Here is a 24,381-nt window from a genome sequence, read left to right as displayed (position 1 = left end):
AGTCTGGCAGGACCTGTCCCGGCGCCCCAGGTGCGGCATAGAGGTCCGAGCAGGTGCCTGGAGGCCGAGGAGCAGGTGGCAGCAGGGCTGGGCTGGGGATGGCAGTCCGGAGCGGAACCGGGCCGGGCACTCGGCGGTAAGCAGGCGGAGCAGAGCTCTGCGAACCGGGTCAGCAGACGAGAAACGGACCGGGCCGGGAGGGCGGAGCGCACCGGGGCGGGTGGGGCAGCTGCGGCACCTGCGTGCTGAAAGCCCGGCGGCGCCGAGCCCGGCCCCCTCGGCGGCGCTGCCAGGCGGCGGCGGGCCGGGCCGAGCCGAGCCGAGGCGCTGCTGGGAAGCGCAGCTGGGAAAGCGCATCCCGCCCTGCTCCGCCCCGGCAGCCGCGGCCATGACCGACAACATCCCACTGCAGCCGGTCCGGCAGAAGAAGCGGATGGACAGCAAGCACCGCAGCGGGTGAGCCGTTTGGGGAGACGACAGCTCCCGCGGGTCTGGGGCTCCACTTCTCGTCTGGCTGTCGCCTGTGTTGCAGCGGGCGGGTGAGGCGACCCACGGGCCTCGGGTCAGCGGGGATGGCCCCGCTTGGGCACCTTTGCGGATTGCCTGGAGCAGGCGGGGCGCGGAAACACAGCGGAGGGCAAGAGAGCTGCGTGTCCCTGTGCTAAGCGGCCGCGGTCCGAGCTCGGGGGGAGGAGGAAGAGGAGGAGGGGGAGGCAGGCAGGCAGGCGCTGACAGGTTGTTCCTGACGCCATTGCCGTGGCACGCCCGGGCGGAGGGCAGGATCATGCCAGGCGGTGCTGTGCTGTGGTTGGGGGCGCCGGGACTGGGGAGAGCGAGGCCAGCCATCAGCCCCTTCCGTAGGGGGAAAAACATCCCGGCCGGCCTTTATCCTGCTCGCCTTCTCAGTGCAGCCCTGCAGACAAAGCGGTGCCTGGGCAGCAGCGAGCGCTGCCGATGGTGGCCGGGGCCGGCCCGGCGAATTGGGACAGCAAACGCCCGGGGCGCCGCGGGACTGGCCGGGCTGGCCCGGGCTAAGGGCGGTTGTGTCACCGGCTGCCTGGCACCAGCCCTGCTGCCGGCCCTGTTTGTCATGCCCGCTGCTGCGCTGGGCGTGGGACTGGGGAATGACAGGCTGGTGTCTGGGCGAGCGCTTGGCCCTCGCTGAGGAATAGCAAACAGTGCGTGTCTGTAGGTGCAGCGAAGGGCTAGACGCGGAAGGCTCTGGTTATAACTGTATCAGTTACAGCAATACAGTGTCCTTGGTGCGGGGTGTTGCAATATCCTTGGCGCGGAATGCGTTCCTTAAGGAGATGTATGCATATACCAGTGAAAATACGGGTGTGCCTATGCAGGAAGATCAGTACGACAAAGGATCCTGTTTCATTAGGGAATTGCAGCACTGTCCAGCCCGCTTGGTTTGTGCTCAGTTTGATGTTCGGGGTGCCCAAGTTACTTGGCTGTTAGTGTGGCAGTACTCCAGTTGCCACTGGATCACCCTGACTGTTAGAACAACAGGAAGTTGATGTTTTTCCCCTTGTTTGTTATGTTTTTGTTTTGGTAGTTTTGTTTTGGATTCCTCTAACTGAGATTGTTCTACATAGTTTATTCTTTATTAGAATTACCCTTCATTATCAACGTGGTTTCTAATAATTGATGTAGCAGTAGCCAAGCCAGCTGATGCTGAGCTGTGTGTGATGCAGCAAGTAATTCCCCAGCACCTGTCACATGCATCACTGGGCAAGTTCCACAAGGTGCAGCTACCATGGCATTACATTTGGTGATGTGAGTGAAAGGGAGCAAGGTTGAGAAATTTCTCAAAGCTTCTTGAGTGATTTCCTAAAGCTCTCTAATTGCCACCAAGACCCTCTTGGGTATTACGATGTGGTTAGTAGTGTCTAACAGAAATTTGCCTCATCTAGTTTAAGCTGTGGTTTGTTGGTTGTGGATTCTACCTGATTAGCAGTCACAGAGGTGATGTTTTCAGTGTTAGAAAGAAATTCTAGCAATGTGAAGCTGTGAAGGAGGACTGCTTAGGAGATTTCTTAATAGTAGTCTGAATAACTTGGAACTGGTGTTTCACTTTGGTATGGTTACTCTTTTGGGGGATGGCTTTTACCATATATTAGGAACTCTTGTGCTGATAAGTAGCCTGCGATATGTTAGCAATTTGATCAAATGATAGCATGGATAGCAAACCATCAAAGTCAAGCAAATCCAAGCCAGTATTATAACTCAAAAGAAGAAATTCACCATCAAGTCAGGAAGCGTCCCTGATAGCACATCCAAGATGGAGTCCTAGGAGTCTTAAGCCATAATAAAGACCTTCTTTCTTCCGTTTCCTGTGAGAAAATCCCAGACAAAAGCATTCTCAGTTATGTTTCTTGATACACATGGAAACACAGGCATAAGCAAGTCTTGAAAGCTTCAGTCTATCCCTGATTGCAGTTTCAGCTGTGGGTTTTTCCCCTCACCAGTGGGAAGAAGTTCTCAGAGATTTTTGTCCACGTGGTATTCTGGAGTGGGGAACAGATTTCTGTTTGGGTACTGAATGACTTCATAGAAATCTCATGTCTGTTAACAAAAAAATAAGAAATGCCTGGTTCTCACGTAGGGCAGGTGTCACACGAGTGAGGCTTTCATTATAGCTTCAGCCTCTAGTGTCCTTTGAAGGAAGCCAGAGAAGAACTCACACAGTAGCCTTGAAGAGATGAATGATGGTACAGACAGCTGAGATGTGTTGGAGAAACCTTTGCTTTGTAGCACTCTGAAAACCACTTTGGGATATATGCCAATTAGGAAGCATTAACTGCAGCAGGACTGTTGGTGGGACAAGTGAGTCTGAGCTTCCTAGGGGCTGAGCTGTGCTGGAAGGAGATCTGCAAGTTCCTGAAGCACCCGAGATCCTCTGTTCAGTGCATGACACAAGTTGTTGCCTAAATAGCTTATGCTCTCAGTCCACAGTCCTGCAAGGCATTTCTCCAAACCGTCAAACTGCTGCTCCCATGTTGTCTCTGCAGTTTAAAAAGACCTTGATCCAGAAATGCTGGGGCAAGAATGGAGAATGAAACACGAAAGGAGGAGCTTTACAGCAGTATTTCATGCAGCCATTCCATTGTACATGCCTGTGTACTTAGGCTCTATTTTAAATGGCAAATTCCATTTCTAAGTCAACAGAGAGTGTTGGGAGCTGCTGCCCTCCATCTGCCTGTGCGTGGGTGTGCCACGGCGCGTGCGGAGCTGGGCTGGCTGCCCACAGCCAAGCTGGTTTGCACCACGGCACTTGGTGGATGGGCAGCGATGGGGCGCAGCAATAGCGACTCTCTTGACCCGGGCCACTTCGGCTCTACTGAATCACGTGGAGGTGCGAAGAAGAGGCCGTGTGGTTGTCATGCCCGGTTTTTGTCGATGGAAAATTCTTTGTATGCTTTTAAAATAATTAAGTGTGGAAGGTTGGGATGCCAGTGTAGCCTGTGAGAAACACAGAAACCTCATCCAAGAAATGTGTTTGTTGCACAAGTGATTTAAACACACTTTGAACTTCAGCACTAATTTCACAGTATCACAGTATCATCAGGGTTGGAAGAGACCTCACAGATCATCAAGTCCAACCCTTTACCACAGAGCTCAAGGCTAGACCATGGCACCAAGTGCCACGTCCAACCTTGCCTTGAAGTGCCCCAGGGACAGCGACTCCACCACCTCCCCGGGCAGCCCATTCCAGTGTCCAGTGACTCTTTCAGTGAAGAACTTTCTCCTCACCTCAAGCCTAAATCTCCCCTGGTGCAGCCTGAGGCTGTGTCCTCTCATTCTGGTGCTGGCCACCTGAGAGAAGAGAGCAACCTCCTCCTGGCCACAACCACCCCTCAGGTAGTTGTAGACAGCAATAAGATCACCCCTGAGCCTCCTCTTCTCCAGGCTAACCAATCCCAGCTCCCTCAGCCTCTCCTCGTAGGGCTGTGCTCAAGGCCTCTCACCAGCCTCATCACCCTTCTCTGGACACGCTCAAGCATCTCAATGTCCCTTCTAAACTGGGGGGCCCAGAACTGAACACAGTTTGACAAATAGGACCCCGGTATTAGACATATTTGACACGTTTCCTTTAGATTTATTTCATGCAAAAAATGCTTATGAAAGCATTCCTCATGTGGTCTCTGAAATACTTCTTGAAACACGTTGCATTTATAAATAAACCTGCCTCTTGGTAATGGCTGTTAATCTGGCATCTGACAGTCAATCTGTCATATTGCTGCTTCTTACATCATCACTAAGGGTGCATTTTGTGTAAATATAATCCCAAGTGAAGTACACAGAAGACCTGTTCTTCAGCACCTTCTGTTCATTCAGATCCCTGTGCAGGTTAAGGGCCACATCACTGGCAAGGCTCAAAGTTTCAGATACATTTCACATTAGGTGAGATTTTTTTGAGTGGTTGTGATTTTTATTTGGGGATTTGTGAGCTTGGTTTTTATTATTTTTGCCAAGTTATGATTTAGACTCTGAATAACAGTGGTGTCTATGCTTCCCCTTATAAGCTTCATATATTTTCCCATGTTCTTTCTATAAGGTACTTTTTCAAAGTTCATGGTGTATTGTGACTTGCTAATTTACTTCAGGGGCTATGGTAGTACTGTTCTTCAGTGCTTGAGTTGCAAAAGGGAGAAGGAGAAATGTTTAGGACTGTATATTCCTAAACTTCTCTGTGAAACTACTCACATTTCTGTAACTTTGTGATTCTGATCCCTGGAAAGCCTGTGCTAATTTTATCAGCATCTCTAAGCAGCAATGTAAACTTTCAGCTCTTATTCTAGACAGTCTGTCTTTCCCTTTCAAGTACATAGTCTTCTGATTCCTGATGGAAAGTATTTTTCTATTTGTAATAAAAGCCAGTAGTTCTCTTCTGTCAGAAACAGAAAACTTCTTCCAGTGACACTGACCTTGTCTTGAGCATTTAGAGAACTTTGTGGTGCCTTGATGATGGCCCAAGTAGCCCCTTCCCTCATTTTCCACATATTTTAAGCCTGATGCCTAAAAATAGGTACCCAAAAAAATAGCAGGTAACAGAATGATGGAATGTCAGTAATATTTAAGTAGGAACAACTTAGTTAAGTGGAGAAAGCTGATAGCCCTGTTCAGCAGGGTCTTCTGTTGAGTGAGCACCAGGATGATCTGCAGACACATCTGCATGCTCATTTGTGTGTGCTCAGAGCACCCAGCCAAATGGATTTGTCGGATTGTTTGGCTCCAGGTTGGTTGTGGTGTTGTGTTTGTTTGTGTTTGGTTTAAGATTATTCGATTTCCAGAGTAGAAAGAGCTTTCCAGAGCTTCAGACCAAGCCACATCTCCTTAACCTCACTGCCACTAACCTTCCTTCTTATCCTCTTGGCTGCACCTTTATTTCTTTCTGAGAACTGGGGTAAGGTTGAGAGGGCAGGGGAAGGTGCTGGGGTGGTTGAGAACCCCTCCTGGGGACTCAGGTTTCTGGGAGGGGAGTTGTGCTTCTGTATTGTTTATCCTTTGTGTATTTCTGTATATAACTGTATATATTGTAAATATTGTATATTTGCTGCTGTAAAATAAATAGCTTCATTTATATTCCCAGAGGCCTTCTGAGTTAGCTGGGGCAATTCCAAACGTGTGGGGGGGCGGGTAAGAGCCCAAACCATCACAAAGGGAAAAGGACACTGTCTGAAATGTTCCGTGTGAGGTTCACCACCTCTGTCATCTTTCCGTTTTGCTCTCACTACAAGTTGTGTTTTGTCATCCCAGTATGTGGGTATCCCAAGTTGGATATTTAGCAGTATGGCCCAGAATTCAGCAGCCTAAGCATGGCTGTCCCTCCTTGCAGTACAGGTCCTTGGCGGTTCGGGGGGCTTTTGCTTTGGTTCCTGTGAGTTCACAGCAGCCAGGCAGTGCCAGCTAGCACCAGGCTCCTTCCAATGCCACACAGTGTTGTGCCAGAACAACCTGGTGCAGTAGGGACAGTGGCTGTGGAGACCGGGTGGAGATTGGTGTTTACTGACATTGCAGCATTGGCACATGTGAGACAGGGTGGGTTTGGGTAGTGAAACTGTCCTGTCTGCATGCGATCCTGGGCAGGTTAATGAAACCTGCCATTAGTCCACTAAAACATGATCTGCCATTGTAGCTACTCCTGTGTAAGTAAAGTGCTTTGTAAGGATCACAGTTGTAATTTAGAGGATATTAAAGAACTAATGAGCTTTAGCAATGTATTCTTCCTTATACAAGTTGAACACATTTTGTTTGGTTTGTTTTAATTATGGCAGTGGGGTGTTAAACATCTGCCTATGAGAACATGCACACGTTCTGTGCTTGAGAAATGTCTGTGTTCTGACGCTTGTGCAATAGGTGCACAGAGGTAATTGTCACTGCTCAGCGTTCCCCACTAACCTGAGTTTGGATTGTAGCTTTCTGCTCTGTGCCTGCCTGGCAGAGTGCAGGCAGTTGGCAGAGTGGTTTGTGGGACAAGGGGAAAGAGCAAGGTCACAGAATAGGTAAGAGTTAAATGCCAGCGCTGGGGTTAACTAGACGTCTTCATAACAAAAACTCTTAAAGTGTGTTTGGGATAAAGATCAGCATTTGGATCTTTGAGGATGTTGAGTGAGGGTGCCTGAGTTCCCTGCTCAGCACTACAGCTCTGGAGGAGGAGGCTACAGGGCGGTGACGTAATGGGATTCCTGAGCGCTGATAAACTTCCCCAGTTAAAGTGTTGCAACTTATGACTCTGTTATTGCTGGTTGTAGTATTGTGTTGGACTCCTTTTCCCAAGAAACTCCCTCACATCGCGCAGAAACCTCATCCAAAAAGGCTATGTAAGAGACTTTGCAGTAGAAATGTATTCTTTACCTGAGCATAGATACTAGTGATAACCACCTTCAAAAACTGGCTGGGCAGGAAGCTTTGCTTTTGTTTGTCTAATTAGGTTTTCAGTTTGCTTTGCCTGCAGTTCAGCGGGTTGTGAAAACTATGACTCTAGGTAGGCAGCGATGTCACAGAACTATCTTTCTATTTGTACACAGCACATTCCCTCCCATGCCCTTTCTTGCTAGGAACTGCATTGTTTTTAGACTGATTCTCAAACCTTACAGTAAGCATTTGTTAATTAAAGTTCTTACAGAAACAACTATCTGTGTAGTAGGGATGTTAGAAGAAGTCAAGGCTTTGAATGCAGAATGTCTCAAGTTGTGCCAGGGTAGGTATAGGCTGGATGTTAGGAAGAAGTTCTTCACAGAGAGAGTGATTTCCCATTGGAATGGGCTGCCCAGGGAGGTGGTGGAGGCACCGTCCCTGGGGGTCTTCAAGAAAAGACTGGATGAGGCACTTAGTGCCATGGTCTAGTTGATTGGATAGGGCTGGGTGCTAGGTTGGACTGGATGATCTTGGAGGTCTCTTCCAACCTGGTTGATTCTATGATTCTATGTTTGCTAAATTTTGGGTAATTTAATTTTTGTGATACTGGTTTCTGCTTCCCTGCCATCGTAGATGCTGTCAGTGCTGGGGGCTGCTGTTGCATTTAGAAAAGCACAAATGTAAGCAGTTTTGCTGTACTAAATGTTAGGATTCAGACTAGTGAATTTATAGCAAATTGGAAAAGACTAAAAGCAATACAATTATATCTAAAGAAGTGGGCAGAGTGCACTTGACTTCAGATAAAATGTTTTGATTTCTTTGTGGGGTTCATTTGTGAGTTTCTCAAGCTTAATCAGGGAATTTCACTTTGTTAAAAAAACAAAACAAAATGAACACAAACAAATGAAACCCAAAGCAAACCAAACTCACAAAACCCCTAAACCACCACCAGTCTTTAAAAAATAATAATACTACAGTAGTATATTAAGTTACTACAAGTTAATATACTAAAGCAGTATATTAAATTATTAAAAGTTAAAAAAAATTGAAACTATAGTAGTACCCTCTTTCAGCCTTACCCTATAGTAAATATTACAATATAGGTGCCTGTGTGCTTTTGCTTTTGAGTACAATCCCTGGAAGAGGCCTAGCCTAAAAAATAAACAAAGATAACTGGTTTCAGATGTGTGATTACAAGGACTGGCTCACTCCTTCTGTGACTGGGAAGCACATTGTGATGAAATGGGCTGTGTGGACACCAGGTTTGCTCCCCTGGGCAAAGCCTCTTACTTGGAGCATTATTATAGAGGTCATTTTGAATTCACAGTCATTAAAACATGGAATCAAGGCTAATCTTGTGTGGTTTTCTTCATCATGAAAGAAAGGAGAACACTTCCTCTCTTTCTCCCCCTCCCCCCCAATCTATACCACCATTAAAAAATATTTGGGATACAAGTGACTATTTGTTTTAGGTCTTCATCTGCAAAGACAAAGGAAAAGTACAGTCAAATGGTATCAAGCCAGTAGAATACACTTCTGAAGTGGAGTTTATGAATTCATATACTTGTGAATTCTGGTGTTTAGCACCAGCTTTTCGTGGTCTCAGGGTGGTAACAGCTTGTCAGATGTGGGTATTACAAACAGCCATGTGAAGAAGAAAGCTCTGCTGGTTTATTTTTTCTTAACAAGAAAAAAGTTTGTAGATTTGACCAAAAAAAACCCAACTAATTGTAGCTTTTAAAAGTGGGTTAAATTTAAGGTGCTTACAGTGTCTATGGTTTTATTGTATTACCTAAGGAATGTCCATTGTCTTAGAGATGTTACAAATGCAGAATGGTAGGCAATGCCCTTGTCTAAAGGTAGTCAGAGATGGCACTAGTGGTGCTGCAAGTTTGTAGGAAGTCTAATGTCTCTTGGGTATATCTGAGTAAGAAAATATGTTCAACTCCTTTGTCAGTAATTTGATCTAGGTGTTCATTGCTTATTGGGGTTTTGAACTGTCCATTTCTGTCAGGTTTTCCTCCATTGTCTTAAATTTCAGTAAATGAACAGTTTGCAAGGCAGAGCTGGTAGGCGCAGGGCTGACCTCTACGTGGTCAGTGATGAATGTGTGTAGGTAGAAGCAGTGGGATTGGTATTGAAATCAGGGGACCTTACAAGTACTCTGATTTCTTTGAATTGCAGGTTGGCTTACGTGAGGTTTGTAAGAGATGTTTGGCACCATCTAAAACTTGTGATTTCATGTTCCTTCAGTGTTAATGTGTGGGTGCTCTGCAATCTCATCTACATTTCAGTCTGAAAGCTGCTTTGAGCAAGAAAACCTCTTCTGTGTTTGGGTGGGACCTGTACACTTACGGCTTCAGTTGTAATAGAGTGCAGACTAAAGAAACCCCACCTTTTCAGAGCTCATCTTCTGTTCTTTGTGAAACATATAATGTCAAAGTAATTTGATTATGCAGGATGTCTTTTGTCTAGTTTTAGAAGCTTGCAAGAAATTATCTTGCAAGTCAGCCTCGAGAAGTGACTGTCTATGCCTGCTCATGTAGCACTGAATCACCTTTACTTTGGGAAGCAAAGTAGAGTTTTTTAATTCCTCCTGAAGGAACTGACTTAACTGCTACCATCTTTTCCTGTTTCTTTGCAGCCAGCAGGGGCTGGGCTGCCCAGCTTTGAGCATCTGGTTGTGTGATGCTTTAGTAACAGTTCCAACACCACAGAAGAGGTTTGCTCATAGTTTGGTGGAGAGTCTGTGTTTGGTAGGTCAGGTCAGTATTTTAAGATGCTCATGATACAGTGGATAACTGACAGATGATGGGTGGTGAGTGACAGATCAAGAAGTGATGCTCAGCTGTTCTGTCTGGCTGGTGAAGAGGGTCTGGGGTGCATGTGTGTGAGTCAGGGAAACATGTTAAAAATTAAGTCATTAATTAATATTCCTTCTATAGGTGTTGTGATTGCTTAAGATGCTGTGGCAGGAGAGACCCAAGGCCTCGTACTGTATGGCTTGGCCATCCAGAGAAGAGAGACCAGAGATACCCTCGCAATGTGATCAACAATCAGAAATACAACTTCTTTACTTTTCTTCCTGGTGTAAGTATGAATAAAGTTGCTTTTCATCACCTTTCACCAATGCTTTCCCCAGTTTCTGTGGTTTTACATTAGACAGGTACAGAACCTAGAGCCAGAGGAAACAGAGTTTGAGTTGCATTTGGTAGCCCTTCTGCAAAGGTAACAACAACAAACCAGACACAGATCTGTCCTGGGAATCCAGGACTGCTTTAGATGCTAAATGCTAAGGTAGCATTTAGGCACTAGAGGAGCAGGCAAAACTGTTTCTGTTGGTTAGTTCAATATGCATAACTTCTGAACGTCATCAATATTTGCCTGTTTTTTTCTTCCTTTATTTTTTTCCAGGTGTTGTTTAACCAGTTCAAATACTTCTTCAACCTCTATTTCTTGCTTTTGGCCTGCTCTCAATTTGTCGTTGAAATGAGGCTTGGTGCACTTTACACATACTGGGTTCCTCTGGTAAGTAATTTAAGGTTTATTTATTTCAGAAGGTTTAATTTTTATTAAATTTCTTTTTCTGTCTTTTCTCTGTTATCTTCCTTCTTCAGGCCAACTCTGTGTGCATCATAGCATAGATAACTGTTCTGGCTATAAGCTTTATTTTGTAGAGGTTTGATAGGGATGTCAGAGGATTGTGCCCCTGAGTTGTTCATCTGTGGGGTATTAACAGGCACAGAGCTCTTGCCACTGGCCATGGTGACTGCAGGGGCAGCAGGGCTTTGTGAATGACATGAGAAGTGAATGGAGACCAGAGCAACATGTGTGGTGTTCACAGCTGCATCTGAACGTAGGGTGTGCTCATGAAGGGTCTGGGGGGGGGTGTTTCACCTTCCTGGGGTGATCACACAAGGGCCAGTACTTGCAGGAGCCCAGACCAGCCTGGTAACTGCAGTGGAGGACCGAAGGGCACCTTTCAAAAGTGACCTTAATGAGTGGCCATATGCGGAGTGATGGCAAATAATGCTCTCCTGCCAAGCAGTTTGACCTGTGGCCCTGAGATAGGTCAACAGACTGCTTCATAGTTTAACCACATTGTAAAAAAAAAAGAAAAAAAAAGGAATGAAAAAAATGAGAAACACCTCTCACAAACCTCCCACATACAAAAAAAAATATAGAGAGACATTCATACACACTCATTCACACTTTCTCAAGGTGCAGATACTCTTTTCTTCCTGTGAATGATTTTGCTCTTTTCTTTTGATGTCCATGTGTCTCACCTACCATCAGAAGAAATCAATAATAATCATTTCTCAAACAGAAGCTCCAGTGCTGTCAAAGGACAGAAAGAGGAATAGTTGCATAGAGTGGGCTTCTGAAATCTCCTAAATAAACTGTGTGAGCCAGTTACAGCTGCTTAAACATCAGTACCTTTATATTTTTTTCTTTTATCCCAGTGAAACAGTGATTTCTGCTTCAGCGTGAACAACTTCTCTGTTGTGCTTAGCTCATAGTATTGTAGACTCATTTTGTTTGAGGGACATCTGCTGAAAGCAGGATGGTCTTTAAATTTAGGTTGGTTTACTTTCTCTACCTCCGTTCTGAAAACCTCCAAGGATAGATTTCTTTTTTACTTTCAAGAAATGACACAAAACCAACTGAGAATTCTTTTATAAGGCAGAGAGCTGTTCCTAAGGCACTGCTTGTGCACTCATTTGAGAAATGCTGGTGGTAAAAATCTGCAGCTCTATTTGAGAGAGCTGAGGAGGCGCAAAGGAGATTTGTTTTCTGCCTTTTAGGCTTTTAGTACAGTGAAAGCCATAAGGAAGTGGAAGTGGCAGCTTTGGGACATTGCTGTTTGTATTCTGTTTGTATTAAAGCTGGGATCTCACTGAACTCTCTTTCCAGTGTGTGCTGTGTTGCATCTGCTGTGTGAATTTATTGCTAGTTTCTTAAGATTCTGCCCTATAAATAAAGTGCACACACACATACAAGGTCTCTCTTTCTGGGTTTTGTATAGACAGTTGTGACTTGTCTGTGCCAGGTGAGCAATTACAATTTGGCATATGAGCTGCCAGAAAGTAGGATAAGAAAGGTCTTTGTTCATTACTGGCTGCTAATACAAGTGTTGGGGATGGAATGACATATGAGATGACACAGGGAGTTGGCACATGTGGGAATATTTTGGGGCAATTATTTGAAAGCTCTTCAAACAGCTAAAACATAAGTTGAAAATAACTGAGGCTTTTAAAAAAACTTCATTTTGGAAAGCAGATAGGAATTTCTAGCTAAACACACTTGTAAATGGAAGAGTTTATTGTTTTCTTGATTTGGTGGTGGGAATGACAGCTCTTCCAGAGTGCTGCGAAACAGATGGCTGTGGTCCTGGACACTGAGGAGCTAAATATTTCTCTGAAAATATTGTATTAATGGATTCTTGCTTTCAGTGTTTGCAAATATAGAATTGAATATGAGCATTTAAAAGAAAATAATAGCCCATCCTTGGCTCTCTTCATGAGTCTGCATTTTTAAATGCTGTAGAAACATAGTAGGTTGCATTTCAGGACTGGTATTAATTTGGACATTGCATTTAGACTACTTAGGTTTTTTTCTAGGACTGTAAGAACTGACAGGTAAAGTGTGCTTCAGTACTGCTCTCCTTCAGTCTTAGTAGCTCTTAGGTTATTATTCATAATTTTCCTTCTTCAAAAAAAAATCAACCCAAAACACAAGTAAGAATGCAGATTGTTGTGTTGGGTAGCGTTAGCAGTGCTCCACAGTAACACCAGCCTGAGGTGGTTGTGGAGGTCAGGTTCCTAAATCCCTTGTGTCCAGCTTAACAACTGCTACACAGCTTTTAGAAGTGTGTGCACCTGAAAATGAAGTTACTTAAAGTTGGAAATTGTTGCAACCCATCGCCAAAATCTGCAGTTTGGGTATTTACTGTGAGTATTTACAGGCAGTTCTGTGCTTTTTCATTCAACCCTCAGTTCCTAATTTCACCCTGCCTACTTAAACTAAAAATGTTTCAAATTGGCAGAGATAATCAGTGTATGGTTGCCTTTTTCAAGAATGCACGTTGTGAAAAGGCTGCCCGGGGAGGTGAAGTCACCATCCCTGGAGGGAGGTGAAGTTGCTATCCCTGGGAGTGTTCAAGCAAAGACTGGATGAGGCACTTAGTGCCATGGCCTAGTTGATTGGGCAGGGGTGGGTGATAGGTTGGACTGGATGATCTTGGAGGTCTCTTACAACTTGGTTACTTCTATGATTCCGTGATTTTCCCTCTGTAGCAGATAAGGAGTGTTTTAACTGCTCAATGAGCCTGAGCAAATAGTGCCTAACAAAAAAAAAAGCTTTATTGTACTAGCCCCATAAAGAATTGTTTTGCATTAATTTAGTTGTGTTTTTATATATATAGTGAAGGCTGTGATGTGGGCATTTTCCTCATGATAAGAGTAAATGAAATGACTGCTCATATCCATAGAAAAGTAGGACTGAAACCCTCCTCGGGCAAATACATAATTATACTGTCAATAGTTCACACTAACAGAATGTGTAGGTTGAGTGTGCCTATACCTACACATGAATACACACACATATTAAATGAATAATACTAATAAAAAATAAATAAAAGGGTATACATTTCTGTATAAAGAAATCTCCCAGATGGGGTGAACTAACTTTGATGGGGTGAGGGGGGTCTACGGACATGTGAGTGATCTTCTCCTAGGTTGAACTTCGATGTAACCTCTCCCAGTCTTGCTTCCTCACCTGTGAAGTGAGATTAAATGTTACTTAAACTCTTCAGATCAACTTTGCAAAAATTTGCTTGGGGAGTTGCTTGCAGAGCATCACAGCTGAGAAACAACCACGTTTTGTTAAGGAACAAGTCTGTTGTCAGCTTGCTGCTGGGAGTTGTGCACGGCAGCACACAGCATCACTCTAATGATTTAGTGAGAGAAGATAGAATAAGGAAATGCAGATTGTTGGCATTGCTACTGATAAATACTGTTCTTATTGGAGGCAGATGTGATTTTTCCCTGACCTTTTCATCCATTCTGTCCCCCCCACACCCCATGCCCCTTTTAGGGATTTGTGCTTGCTGTTACTGTCATCCGAGAGGCCGCGGAGGAGATCAGATGTTACATGCGCGACAAGGAAGTGAACTCGCAGATCTACAGCAAGCTCACAGCGAGAGGTCGGCTCGGTGGCTCCAGCCTGCCCGCTGCATCCTGGCGCGGCTGCGGCAGCGCCGGGGGTTGCAACTCAATCAAATGCTGCTGACAGTCGGAGAAGCAGAGTTCAAGGAGCGGGGAGGGGGTTGTGGGCTCGCAGGCACGTGGCTTCGCGGCCACGCCACTGCTCCTGCCCTTGCGGAGGCCTCGGGGGTCCGGGTGGCTTCTCGTGGATGGCTCCTTGCTGGGCTGTGGTGGATGCAGGGCTTTGCGGAGCGTCTCCCTGAGGGGATGCACACTTAATGTGAGGAGAGTGTGTGTTAACTGCTTCAGATAGCTTCAGAGCATCATCTTGGAGGTTGGAGGCATGGGGAGCAGCCAGCGCGTTTACACGTGCAGGAGCCTGCTTGGTGGGCTGGGAGTTCACTGCAGGCAGCACCAGGCAGGGGTGAACTTCAAGCAGCTGCTGTGATGATTTTGAAATCCTGCTTGCTCCTAACTCCAGTATAGCCCAGTTATTGTCTATTCTTAGTGGTTTGGAATCACTGAAGAAAACGAAACTGGATCTAAATTGCTGTAGGTTGTGGAGGTGGATGTTTCCAGAAGGGAAACGTGTTTTTCCTTCCTGCAAAGCTGCGGTGTGAGAGAAGCGTTCCTGATGTTGCATGGGCAAAGGGAAGGAGAGCCAAATGCAGCAAACAGCATAGTTGGAAGAGAATGAGAATGGAGCTGTAGCAGACCTGATGTGTTGTTTGGGTTGTTTGGTTGTTTTCCCCCAGTTTTGGTAATAGTGCATCTGTCTTCCCCCTACACATGATTTTTTTTCACTTGTTCATCCTGCCAGTAAGAGAGACAGACATAAGCAGCATTCCTGTAAGCTACCAATTCATATTCTTTAAAGGGGACAGCAAATGTGCTTTACAAAGAGAGGAAAATCCACACAGGCAGATAATATGCAAAAGCAGTTTGCTACCACAAATCATAATTAAGTACTAGGTACTTGTGTGTACTGAAGGAGCTTGTGGGTGCGTGTGGGTGGTTGCTTGACATACTGACATGTTTCATCACTTGCTGAACATGCAATACCAATTGAGTTGTGTTGGGGTCTTTTTCTGGATTGTACCAGACAGGGACTTGTGTCGTCTGCTAGACAGGCTGTGTGATAATGTTGCCATGCCTTTTATGTGCTTCTCTTAGCAATAACTGATGCAGTTCATCAATAGTGGCAATATCCTCTCTGATGCTTTCTTGTGTATGTTGTCTTTAGCCCCTTCCTCTAACTGTGAGGAGTTTGGAGACGTCATTTGTGAGCAAGCCCAGGCTGCAGCTCAGCTGGGTCTGATCCCTGGCTCTAGCCATTGTTTACAGCTGTGCCGAACCTAACAAAGACATTTAAATACTTGTTTGAAAAAAAAAAATCGAGTGCTGCCTCACTTTGGAGTTTCTCCTAATACCATGACAATGATGGTGAGGCCAGGGATTTGTTTTTAAAAAGGGAATGAACCGAATGTAAGCAACTTCTTTTTTTAATTTCCAGTTTCTTTGTTGTAGAAGTTTTTACCCCTGAATTAAGATGCAGTGAGCTAGGTGTGGTAGAAATATGCTGCTCTCAACACTTGCACTTTTGAGAATAAGGCTGCTTTTAAAATGTAATTGCTTAAGGCTGTATATATTTCACATGCTGGGAATTATAAGGCAACTCCAAAAAAGGGAGTTTGAGTTTCTGAATATTAAATCCCCTTTTAATAACGTGTTCTTAGTACAACACTTAAAATGCTTGGCAACCAACAAAAGCCTCATCCAAGAGGGGTGTACTACATCTATTTAAAGATATAAAAGAGTTGCCTTCTGGATTCTATTCAATGATCTGTAAGGGGCCTGACCTCTCCTTTAGTTCTTTTCATATTGCTATTACGTTTCCCATGAATGATTTCCCTCCCCCCAGTCCTTTAACTTTTCCAATTTTGTGAAAGAAACCAAGGAGGATTGGCAGCTGGGCAATAGCAGAAAGTCTTAAGCCTCTTCAACACAAATTTGGTGCAGAAACAGAAACAAAACTCTATAGCAGTGGGGTTTGAAGTAGGAAAAGTACAGAAAATTATTTGATCCTCATGTGGTTTGGGGAGGAAAGTAGTTTTCTGTCTCTGGCTGAATCTAGTAGTGAAACTGAACATCCTCTTTTCCACAGGTTAAAAATGTAGTACCTCTGAGAATCACCTAGGAGCAGGGAAGAAGCTTGTGAATCTACCATAGCTGGGGGATGAAAAAGTGTTTGGTTTGTTTTATTGCATTTATTTGTACAGTTAGGAAAAGTAGACAGGCATTAAAGGAAGCCCTTCATCAGGTCAGAAGCAGGAAATTACAGAATAAGTTGAGAACAGGGATCTTAACCATTAATTTTCAGTGTAGCTGACAAATTCCCAGGGCACTGATGCACAAAACCCCTCTGAAATGATGCTGTGTTGTTGTTTTTTTAATCCCCACAACAGTTTCACCTCTAAAGCCACTGTTTTGGGGCGGGAGGAGGATTAGATGAGGCTCGACACTGAACAGTGCTGTAGTGGATCTAACAGAGCACTGTAGCTTTCTCCAAGCTATATTTATTTCCACTTTATTTTTATTTGCATGAAGCTGCAATTGAGTTGGCTGGAAAATAGCTTTTCCCATCTCAAACTTTGGCCTCCCAGTGGAAACCCATGGGTGTAAATACATACTTAAGACTGAATGAAGTCAGGGAGAGCTGAGCACATGCTTATATGCGGTTTTGAATAGGGATAGAAGTAAGCAGAGATTCAAGTGCTCTCCCGAATTGGGATCCTCTTGTCCTCTTTGTGTGCAGCGCCTCACACCCTGTGCAGAGCCACGGCTGTGGGGTACACCTCCTGCTGCCAGCCAGGAGCATTCTGGCTCCAGCACCCCCAGCAGTCTGGTCCCCCACTCATTGTGGATGGGAGGGGTTTATTTTGAATTTGCAGCTTTGCTCATGTCCATGAAACTTTCTTTTGAGATTTGCTAAGCTGTTTCCTTCGTAGCTAAAAAAAGGAAGAGTCCTCTTCGGATCATGTTTTATTTTCAGTACAATTGGTGAATTCCAGGGAGTAATCTTTCTGGAGGTAGCATGAGACAGAGCAGACAGCAGTGTATTTTCTGTGTTCCTTTGTTTTACATACATCAAATAAACTACCATGAACCTGTTTTCTACCAATATGATCAATTTACATTTAAAATGATGAAACCAGCAGACTTTTGGCAAGCTTCTTTACTCGAAAGTATCTCATTTAAAGGGCAATTGTTTGGCTTGTAATAAAAAATAATCAAATTTCAATCCCCTATTCATAAACTTACAAACCTCCTTGTGTTCAGAAGTCTGCGTGCTGACTTTCTGCTTGATAGAAAGCTAGAACTGTGCTTGCAAATTCTTGGTTTGTTTTTCTTCTCTTGCAACCCCCCCTCCCTGGGTAACACTGCATAATAGAGAAACTCCACAGAAAGAAATGGGAAGAGACCTCCTACTGAGGGGTGCTACTTAAGATACAGATCATTGGCATTTACCAGCCATATAAAAACAATATTTTCCCAAACCCTCTGAGCCCTGCTCCACAGTTTATACAGCATAAGGCTGCAAAAGCCAAAAGTTTGGTGCAGCACATTTAACCTGTTTTAATAAACCTCTGGTTTCATCTTAAATTCTAGGTTAGGTGATTTTGATTTGTACTTTAGTGAAACTCTGCAGATCTGTTGTGAAATCTTGACTTAGGTTCTAGCATGGCAGAAAAAAGCATCTCATCTGGCTAATATATTTAATACTATAAACAATCTGCTTTATGGTACATTCATTATGTTGCAGATATGGTCATGAACACCATACCTTAAGTTGAAACAAACTGTTTGCATTTTATGGTGTTTACTTTTTCTTTAAATCAGGATACAGCAAAGGCTGAAACAAATACTAATTGAAATTTAAGAGTGCAGAGATTTTTTTGGGTTTGTTTTAATCAAAGATCAAGGCCAGTTGCATTTTTAAATTGTGTTAATCACTAACATATTTTCTGAAATTAATTAGGATACAAACTTGGAAGAATTATAAATGTTAAATACTTCACATATTTAGAGGATGCACTTCTTGGTTTATTAAAAGCAGCTATTTATTACTAAAATACTTTAATAGCAGAGCAGTTGTGAAGCAGTTGTGTGATCAGCTATTTTCTTAAACATGCATAAGAAAAAAATCCAATGTTTAGGAGCTAGTTTCCCCCCAGAAAGAAAAAAGGAATTACGGAATTCCCAAGATCAAAATAAAACTAATACAAGTAAGTTGCTTTATGGGAGTCCTGAGTCAAAGGAAACATCTGGTCCTGCGCCTTCTTAGCAGGACATGTGGTACATACAGCAGAGATGTCATCCATGAGAGGCTGGAAGCATGGCTGGAAAAAGCAGAATTAGCTCTGCTACCTAAAACAGGCACTGCATTTATACAGGAGTTACAAAAATGTGTATTAGTTAGAGAGGTTCTCACTTGTTTTTAAGCTTAGAACAGCTGATTTTGGGAGGGCTACTGAACAAGGCAAATCTGCTCCAGCTGCTTTCATTTTTTCTCCTATCAGAAAAATCTTAAAGCAGCTGATACTGTTTTCAGAATAATGATCCAGAAAGCCTTTTATGTGCATAATGATGGGAAATCATCGAGTTACAGCTTTCTCCAAACATTATCTTTTCTTTTCCAGCATGAATTTACATCACTAAGGGAAGCACCTACAAAACTTGAGTTTCCATTCCCAAACTGCAGGTAGTGCTTCCTATACTGCCAGTCACCAAATAAATCCTGGTGATCTTTAAAAGAAATACAGAGAACGTGCTTAAACAAATCCACTTCTTCCAAGAGCTTTTTTGCACAGTGCTTTAGGACTTGCTGTGCCTGTGTAGGGAGAGCACACAGGGTGGGTTGTGGGTTCCCCCCCCTTTACACAGGAGAATATTCAAAAGCACTTTTTGTTGTTTTGTGAATAACCGTATTAAAAGGGGAGGAAGAGATGTTATCTGTCAGACCCTTTTAGTGTCATAGTACCTAACTTTGTATAGCTCATACAGAAGACTGCCAGGGATGCTTTTTTGGGTTCTCTTGGAGTGCAGCTTTTCTTTTCAAGCCTCTGCGTAATGGACTCTTAATCCCCGGTATGCTTCCTGCCCCGGCAGAGATGTCTTTAGCCCAGCATTCATTTTGTTTACCCTTTTATTTAACTACAAATTTCACGAGGCAAAAACCCAGAATCCACGAAAGACCTATGAGATATTTGTGAAATGGGCCATGACTGCTTATAATTTGTAGGAATAATTACAGCATGTAAGGAAGTCTGCATTTATTAGCAGCAGTGATGAAGCATGTTGTTAAGCACACAGTGTGTCACCAAAGCAGCAGGCTGCCAGGAGCCCAGAATGGCTTTCATTGTTAATTTAGAGCAGAAACACTGAAGCATATCCTGAGAAGGATGCTAATGAAGGGACTGCCAGTAGTAAAATCCTAGTGACCTTTGTGCTTTGTGCTAATTTCTATTCCCCCTCCCTTCCCCCTTCTCCTTTTCCCCCTGAGCTGCTATCTGGCCAGTTAGCCCTTGAATTTTGAGGTACAGTAGGAGTGTTGTCCATGCTGGGGTGAGCTGCATGTGCCTCCCCCACTTCCACTCAAATCACAGCAGATTAAAGAGGCTTTTGTTGAAATATAACAGACAGACACGTAGAAGCAGGGTTCAAATTAACTGATTATAAATCACTAGTTAGTTTGCAAAGCCAAATCTAGAGCTGGCTAATGATTTGAAATTACTAGCCAATTGTTAAATTAATCTCCTGTTTTAAAGCAACTGGGAAATATCTGACAGCTGCAAAGAAATAAATATGTAAGCATTTTCTGTAGGACTTGCACTCTGCAGGGCTTGTTCAGGCTGTGCGAGTCAAGGGACAGAGAAGTGGTAGAGCTGAGCCAGATACATGAACTGTGGCATAGAAGGAAATGAGCCTGGATTTTAAGATGGACTCATTGTACTTAGAGCTTCCGTGTCTTGGCTTGAAAGTTGAACTTTGAGTATTCAGCCACCTAGGGAAAAGGAATTGGGAGAAGATGGTTCCTTACTGTAGTTTTCCTGGTTTTGCTCTGTTATCTGCCTGACACTGGAGTATTTCCAAATTAAGCAGTACAAGAAAAAAGTTTAAGGGCTTGTTTCAAAGTTGTCACTTGAGAGCGACCAAGGGTCTCTGCATCCAGGACTGGGTTCTGAAGCTGTTAGACAAGAGATTTTAAGCCCTGTCTGAGATCAACACCCACTGATTTACCCACTCGGAGCAGTGGACTTGGTGAATTTTTACAGGACAGCGTTGCCTGATTCTTAAGATACAAACATTGTCCATTTTCTCCAGAATAGTGAAGCGGAAGGAGGGGAAGTAAGGCACATCACACAGCACCCACAAACCTGGTCCTGCTGTTGTTCTAATGTACTGATCTATTTCCTTTGCAGGGACTGTGAAGGTGAAGAGCTCTAATATACAAGTAGGCGACCTCATCATTGTTGAAAAGGTTAGCCTTTAGCTTTTCTGTGGAAAGTACCTTTTCTGCAAGACCTTAGAAAATAAGAGATTTTGAAGATTTGTTCATTTCACAGTAATCTTAGAATGACAAATGTTGAAGACTAGTTACAGTGTTTAATTCTTAGCATTCTTCTGCCTGTGCTCCACCAAAGTAGCACCATCATCTTTACAAATGAGAGCAAATCTGCAGATGGGCAGCTACAACCTCGTTTTTCTACTTGTGGTATAGAAAGATAAAAAGCCCTCTCTGCTCAGATCTCTGGACACAGGTTAAATACCTGACACTAATGCCACATACAAATGTTGGGTGTAAACAGCATTGGGAGACACACTGGTCCATTTGTAGTCGCTGGTATGATCAGGTATATTCCTTCTTTATACAACTTTATTTGTGGAGGTTTTATCCGCTGGTGGTTGTTTTTTCTACACACACTCTGTGCATGCAGCTAGGATCTCTAAAGCTACTGGTGTGAAAATATTCAGTACAAGAAAGAGAAGAATGCTGAGTGCAGATTCCAGATACATGCTTTCTTCTAGCATGGAACTTCTTGAAACAAACCCAGCATTAGTTAAGAACTTCTTCATAGTTCTAGAATTACTCACTAGCCCTATTGGAAACCTAACCGCTGGTGAGCCTGGTCAGTGGGAGCTGGCACCAGTTATTATTCTGCACTTAGAATTCTTCAGGGAAGTGAGTTTAGGATTCAAAGCAAAATGAGTACCAAGCTTTGGTCTGACAGAGCACTCCCTTTGCTTGTCACGGTGGGGCTGTGGAAGGTGGCTGCACGCGTGTGCAGGGGCGCATGCACAATAATGGCCTTTCTTCTCCCAACAGAACCAGCGGGTCCCTGCTGACATGATCTTCCTGAGGACGTCGGAGAAGAATGGTAAACATCTGGAACCAATTGTCAAAATAGCCATTAACCTTTCACTGGTTGTTTTAGAGAAAATTATCTTTTGCCAACGTGAAAGAAATAGATAATAATACAATTTTAGAGGGCTGAAACAGTTTTAAGGAGTGTCACTTCTCAGGATGTTCTGCTCTTTTGCTTTGCTAATGTAGGTGGGTGAACCAAGGGTAAGTTAATCTGGTTGCCTAACATAATAATGTAAATTATTTTACTTGCCATTCGAGCTTAAGTGTGGCATAAGGAAATGTTTGATCAGAAGTAGTAGAAAGCATAAAGAGTGATGAGAACATTTCACTTGGCTTCTATAGTGCAGCGTCTCAAGGTATTCTGGACCAGTGGGAGGAAATGAGTGTGTGATGCAAAAGCATCATTCTTGTGTTATTAACAGAAGTGACTTGAAATAAGATAGCTTCCAAAGAAGGACTAGCATCCTAGATATGAAGCCATTTCATGAGTTAATGAAATGTATCTAAGAGAGATGTGGAAAGAGCACTGACTGGTTGGTGTTGAAAATCCACAGGGTCTTGCTTCCTTCGCACTGACCAGCTGGATGGTGAAACAGACTGGAAATTGCGGCTACCTGTTACCTGTACTCAGAGGCTGCCAACTGCTTCTGTAAGCTGCCCTTCCTACAAAAGACTGTGCTTGGTAACCACGTATATCTGTTGCACCTGAAAAATGCTCAGGTGATCCAGTGAATGGGAGATTTTGAGAAACAAGTTAATGCAGTGTTGCTCTGTGCAAGGTTTGGTGCATGCAACAAAGGCTGTAAGGGTAAACCAGCTCTTGCAGAGCTCCAGGCAAGATTTCAGCAAGGGTGAAGCTAGATGTCTTAGTGCTGCATGGCTCTTGTACAAAGCTGCGTAGATAGGCACAGCTTGGGAGTGACCTTGCAGCGGCAGGAGGTGGCTGATGGTAGGATGCTCCTATTTTCTCTTTTTTTCTCCAAAGACCATTACTGGATAGGTCTTGGTGCAGAATAGGTACCTTTGTTGGTAGTATTTCTCAAATGTTCTCTTTTATTCCTTGCACTGCAATCTTTGAAAGCACAATTCATGCATTTTCTTCAAATTATTTCAGAGGCCATTAAGTTTTCATTGCTTGCCTTTGTGAAAGGAGGAGTGTCACCATGTTTGTGTTTTGCTTTGTTTTAAAGAAAACGGGAAACAGGAGGAGGAATTGGAATATTTGCTTTATTGATGCTCCACCTGTAAAAAGTCCAAGTTTGTTTTATACAAAGGCTTTGAAGCAAGACATTCCCTCCATAGAGAGATCTGTACCTATCTGGGAGTCAGCAGTGAAAACACTGTGCAGAGTTGTATTTTCTTGCCACCATAGAACTGTTCCTAGTGACACTGGCATCTTGAACTAAATAGTGATTGTTCTTTAGTTGCCTTGGAGGACTGGTCCCAAGCTGTCTTTGCTGCTAAGTAGTAAGTGTCTTGGGCTGTCTCAGTTGTTCACTCTGAAATGTCTTTTATGGGGTCACTGACATGTAAGTAAGTCCCAGGAGTGTCTCAGGTATCAGTTCAAGAAACACTCTTCAGTGAAGCTGGTAACACCAGTTGTATTTTCTCTTGTACTGTTGGGCTTCAGTAAATAACATGATTTAGTAATTGTCTTAACCTGCTTAACTCTTGCTCAGAGTGTTTTGGTAGAAACATTTATACATTATAAAAATTTGGTTGTCTTAAGTGCCAAAACATGTCTGTCTTGTAGGACCTACTGCAAATCCGATCCTATGTGTATGCAGAAGAACCCAATATTGACATACATAACTTCGTGGGGACCTTCACAAGGGTGAGTCTTGCTGACAGAAGCTTGAAATGGACATCAGGAAGAAGCTTTACAATGAGAGTGGTAAAATTCTGTAACAGGTTGCCTAGAGATCACTGCAGGGGGGTTGGGCAAGATGACCTTTGAGGGTCCTTTCCAAGTCAATGCAATCGGAAATATCTAGTGTTTGCCATGCAAACCTGCTGAATGCTACCAGTATCTCAGAGTTTTTCAGGAGAAATAGTGAAGTCTGTCTGCTATGTCTTGTCTGTATTGGTTTGATGCTTTTTTTGGTGTGTGGCTTGTTCCCTTCCTTCATAAAATCCATTGAATAAGTCAGAAACATAAACATAATTATTGAAGCTGTGACTTGGAGGCAATGTTGTAGGCTAATTTGAGGTTAAGGGTCTTATTATAAAGGTATTAGATCTGAATATTCAGACAGAGATTCATAGTTATATATTCATGGTACCTGCTCCAAAGAGCATCTGGACTACCATGGACTCTGTAGGATTCAAATCTTTCAGTCATGAAAAGGAAGGGGATCTTAGCTAGTTCAGGCAATAGCAGTCTTAGTTCTGAATGCTTTGGAGTTTTGCCTTCAATTGCATGCAACACATGAGAATTCAATTCTGTTTTCTCCCTGTTTCAGAGGGCAATGTCTCAGAGCCACTGTTAAATATGACCATGAAAGAATATATGTCTTTAACACACTGGAAAGGTGCACTGCCTGCTTTGGGCAAAAGGTTGAGTTGTCTTCCTCTCAAGGAATTTATTAGAGATTAATGCCTTTGGGAAGTTTTCAGAGGACAAGTGAGTTTGTAACAAAGAGGAGACAGGTACTGCTTTTTTAGCAGTTGACTGCTGGTATTTTAGATAAATGTAGGTTTTGCTCTCTTTATGTGGTATGTTTTAACCTAGTTAGTAGTAGTGCTGGCATGGCAGAGGTGTTTGAGTGGCTTAGGGAGGCAGTTCCTATATAACACTTGCACAGACATTAATTTACTTCCTTGCACAAAGGTATAGTTGTGTAGAATTAATCTTTTGGTGACTAAGAGGAATCATGCTTT

General features: G+C 43.5%; 1 protein-coding gene across 1 annotated transcript in view; it reads left to right on the top strand.

The window, feature by feature from the left end:
* The first annotated feature begins 272 nt into the window (after positions 1–272).
* ATP9A (ATPase phospholipid transporting 9A (putative)) overlaps positions 273–24,381 on the top strand; it is a 64,342-nt gene continuing 40,233 nt past the window's right edge. The window contains exons 1-8 of the mRNA XM_064168009.1: positions 273–456; positions 9,813–9,957; positions 10,282–10,395; positions 13,963–14,071; positions 20,555–20,613; positions 21,460–21,511; positions 22,056–22,150; positions 23,255–23,335. Coding sequence (XP_064024079.1) covers positions 389–456; positions 9,813–9,957; positions 10,282–10,395; positions 13,963–14,071; positions 20,555–20,613; positions 21,460–21,511; positions 22,056–22,150; positions 23,255–23,335 — 723 coding nt within the window. The 5' untranslated portion in view covers positions 273–388. The remainder of the gene's footprint in view (positions 457–9,812; positions 9,958–10,281; positions 10,396–13,962; positions 14,072–20,554; positions 20,614–21,459; positions 21,512–22,055; positions 22,151–23,254; positions 23,336–24,381) is intronic.

Source organism: Pogoniulus pusillus, chromosome 29, assembly GCF_015220805.1.
Source record: "Pogoniulus pusillus isolate bPogPus1 chromosome 29, bPogPus1.pri, whole genome shotgun sequence".
In the NCBI taxonomy this organism is placed as follows: Eukaryota; Metazoa; Chordata; class Aves; order Piciformes; family Lybiidae; genus Pogoniulus; species Pogoniulus pusillus.
This window is presented reverse-complemented; position numbering and strand designations above follow the sequence as displayed.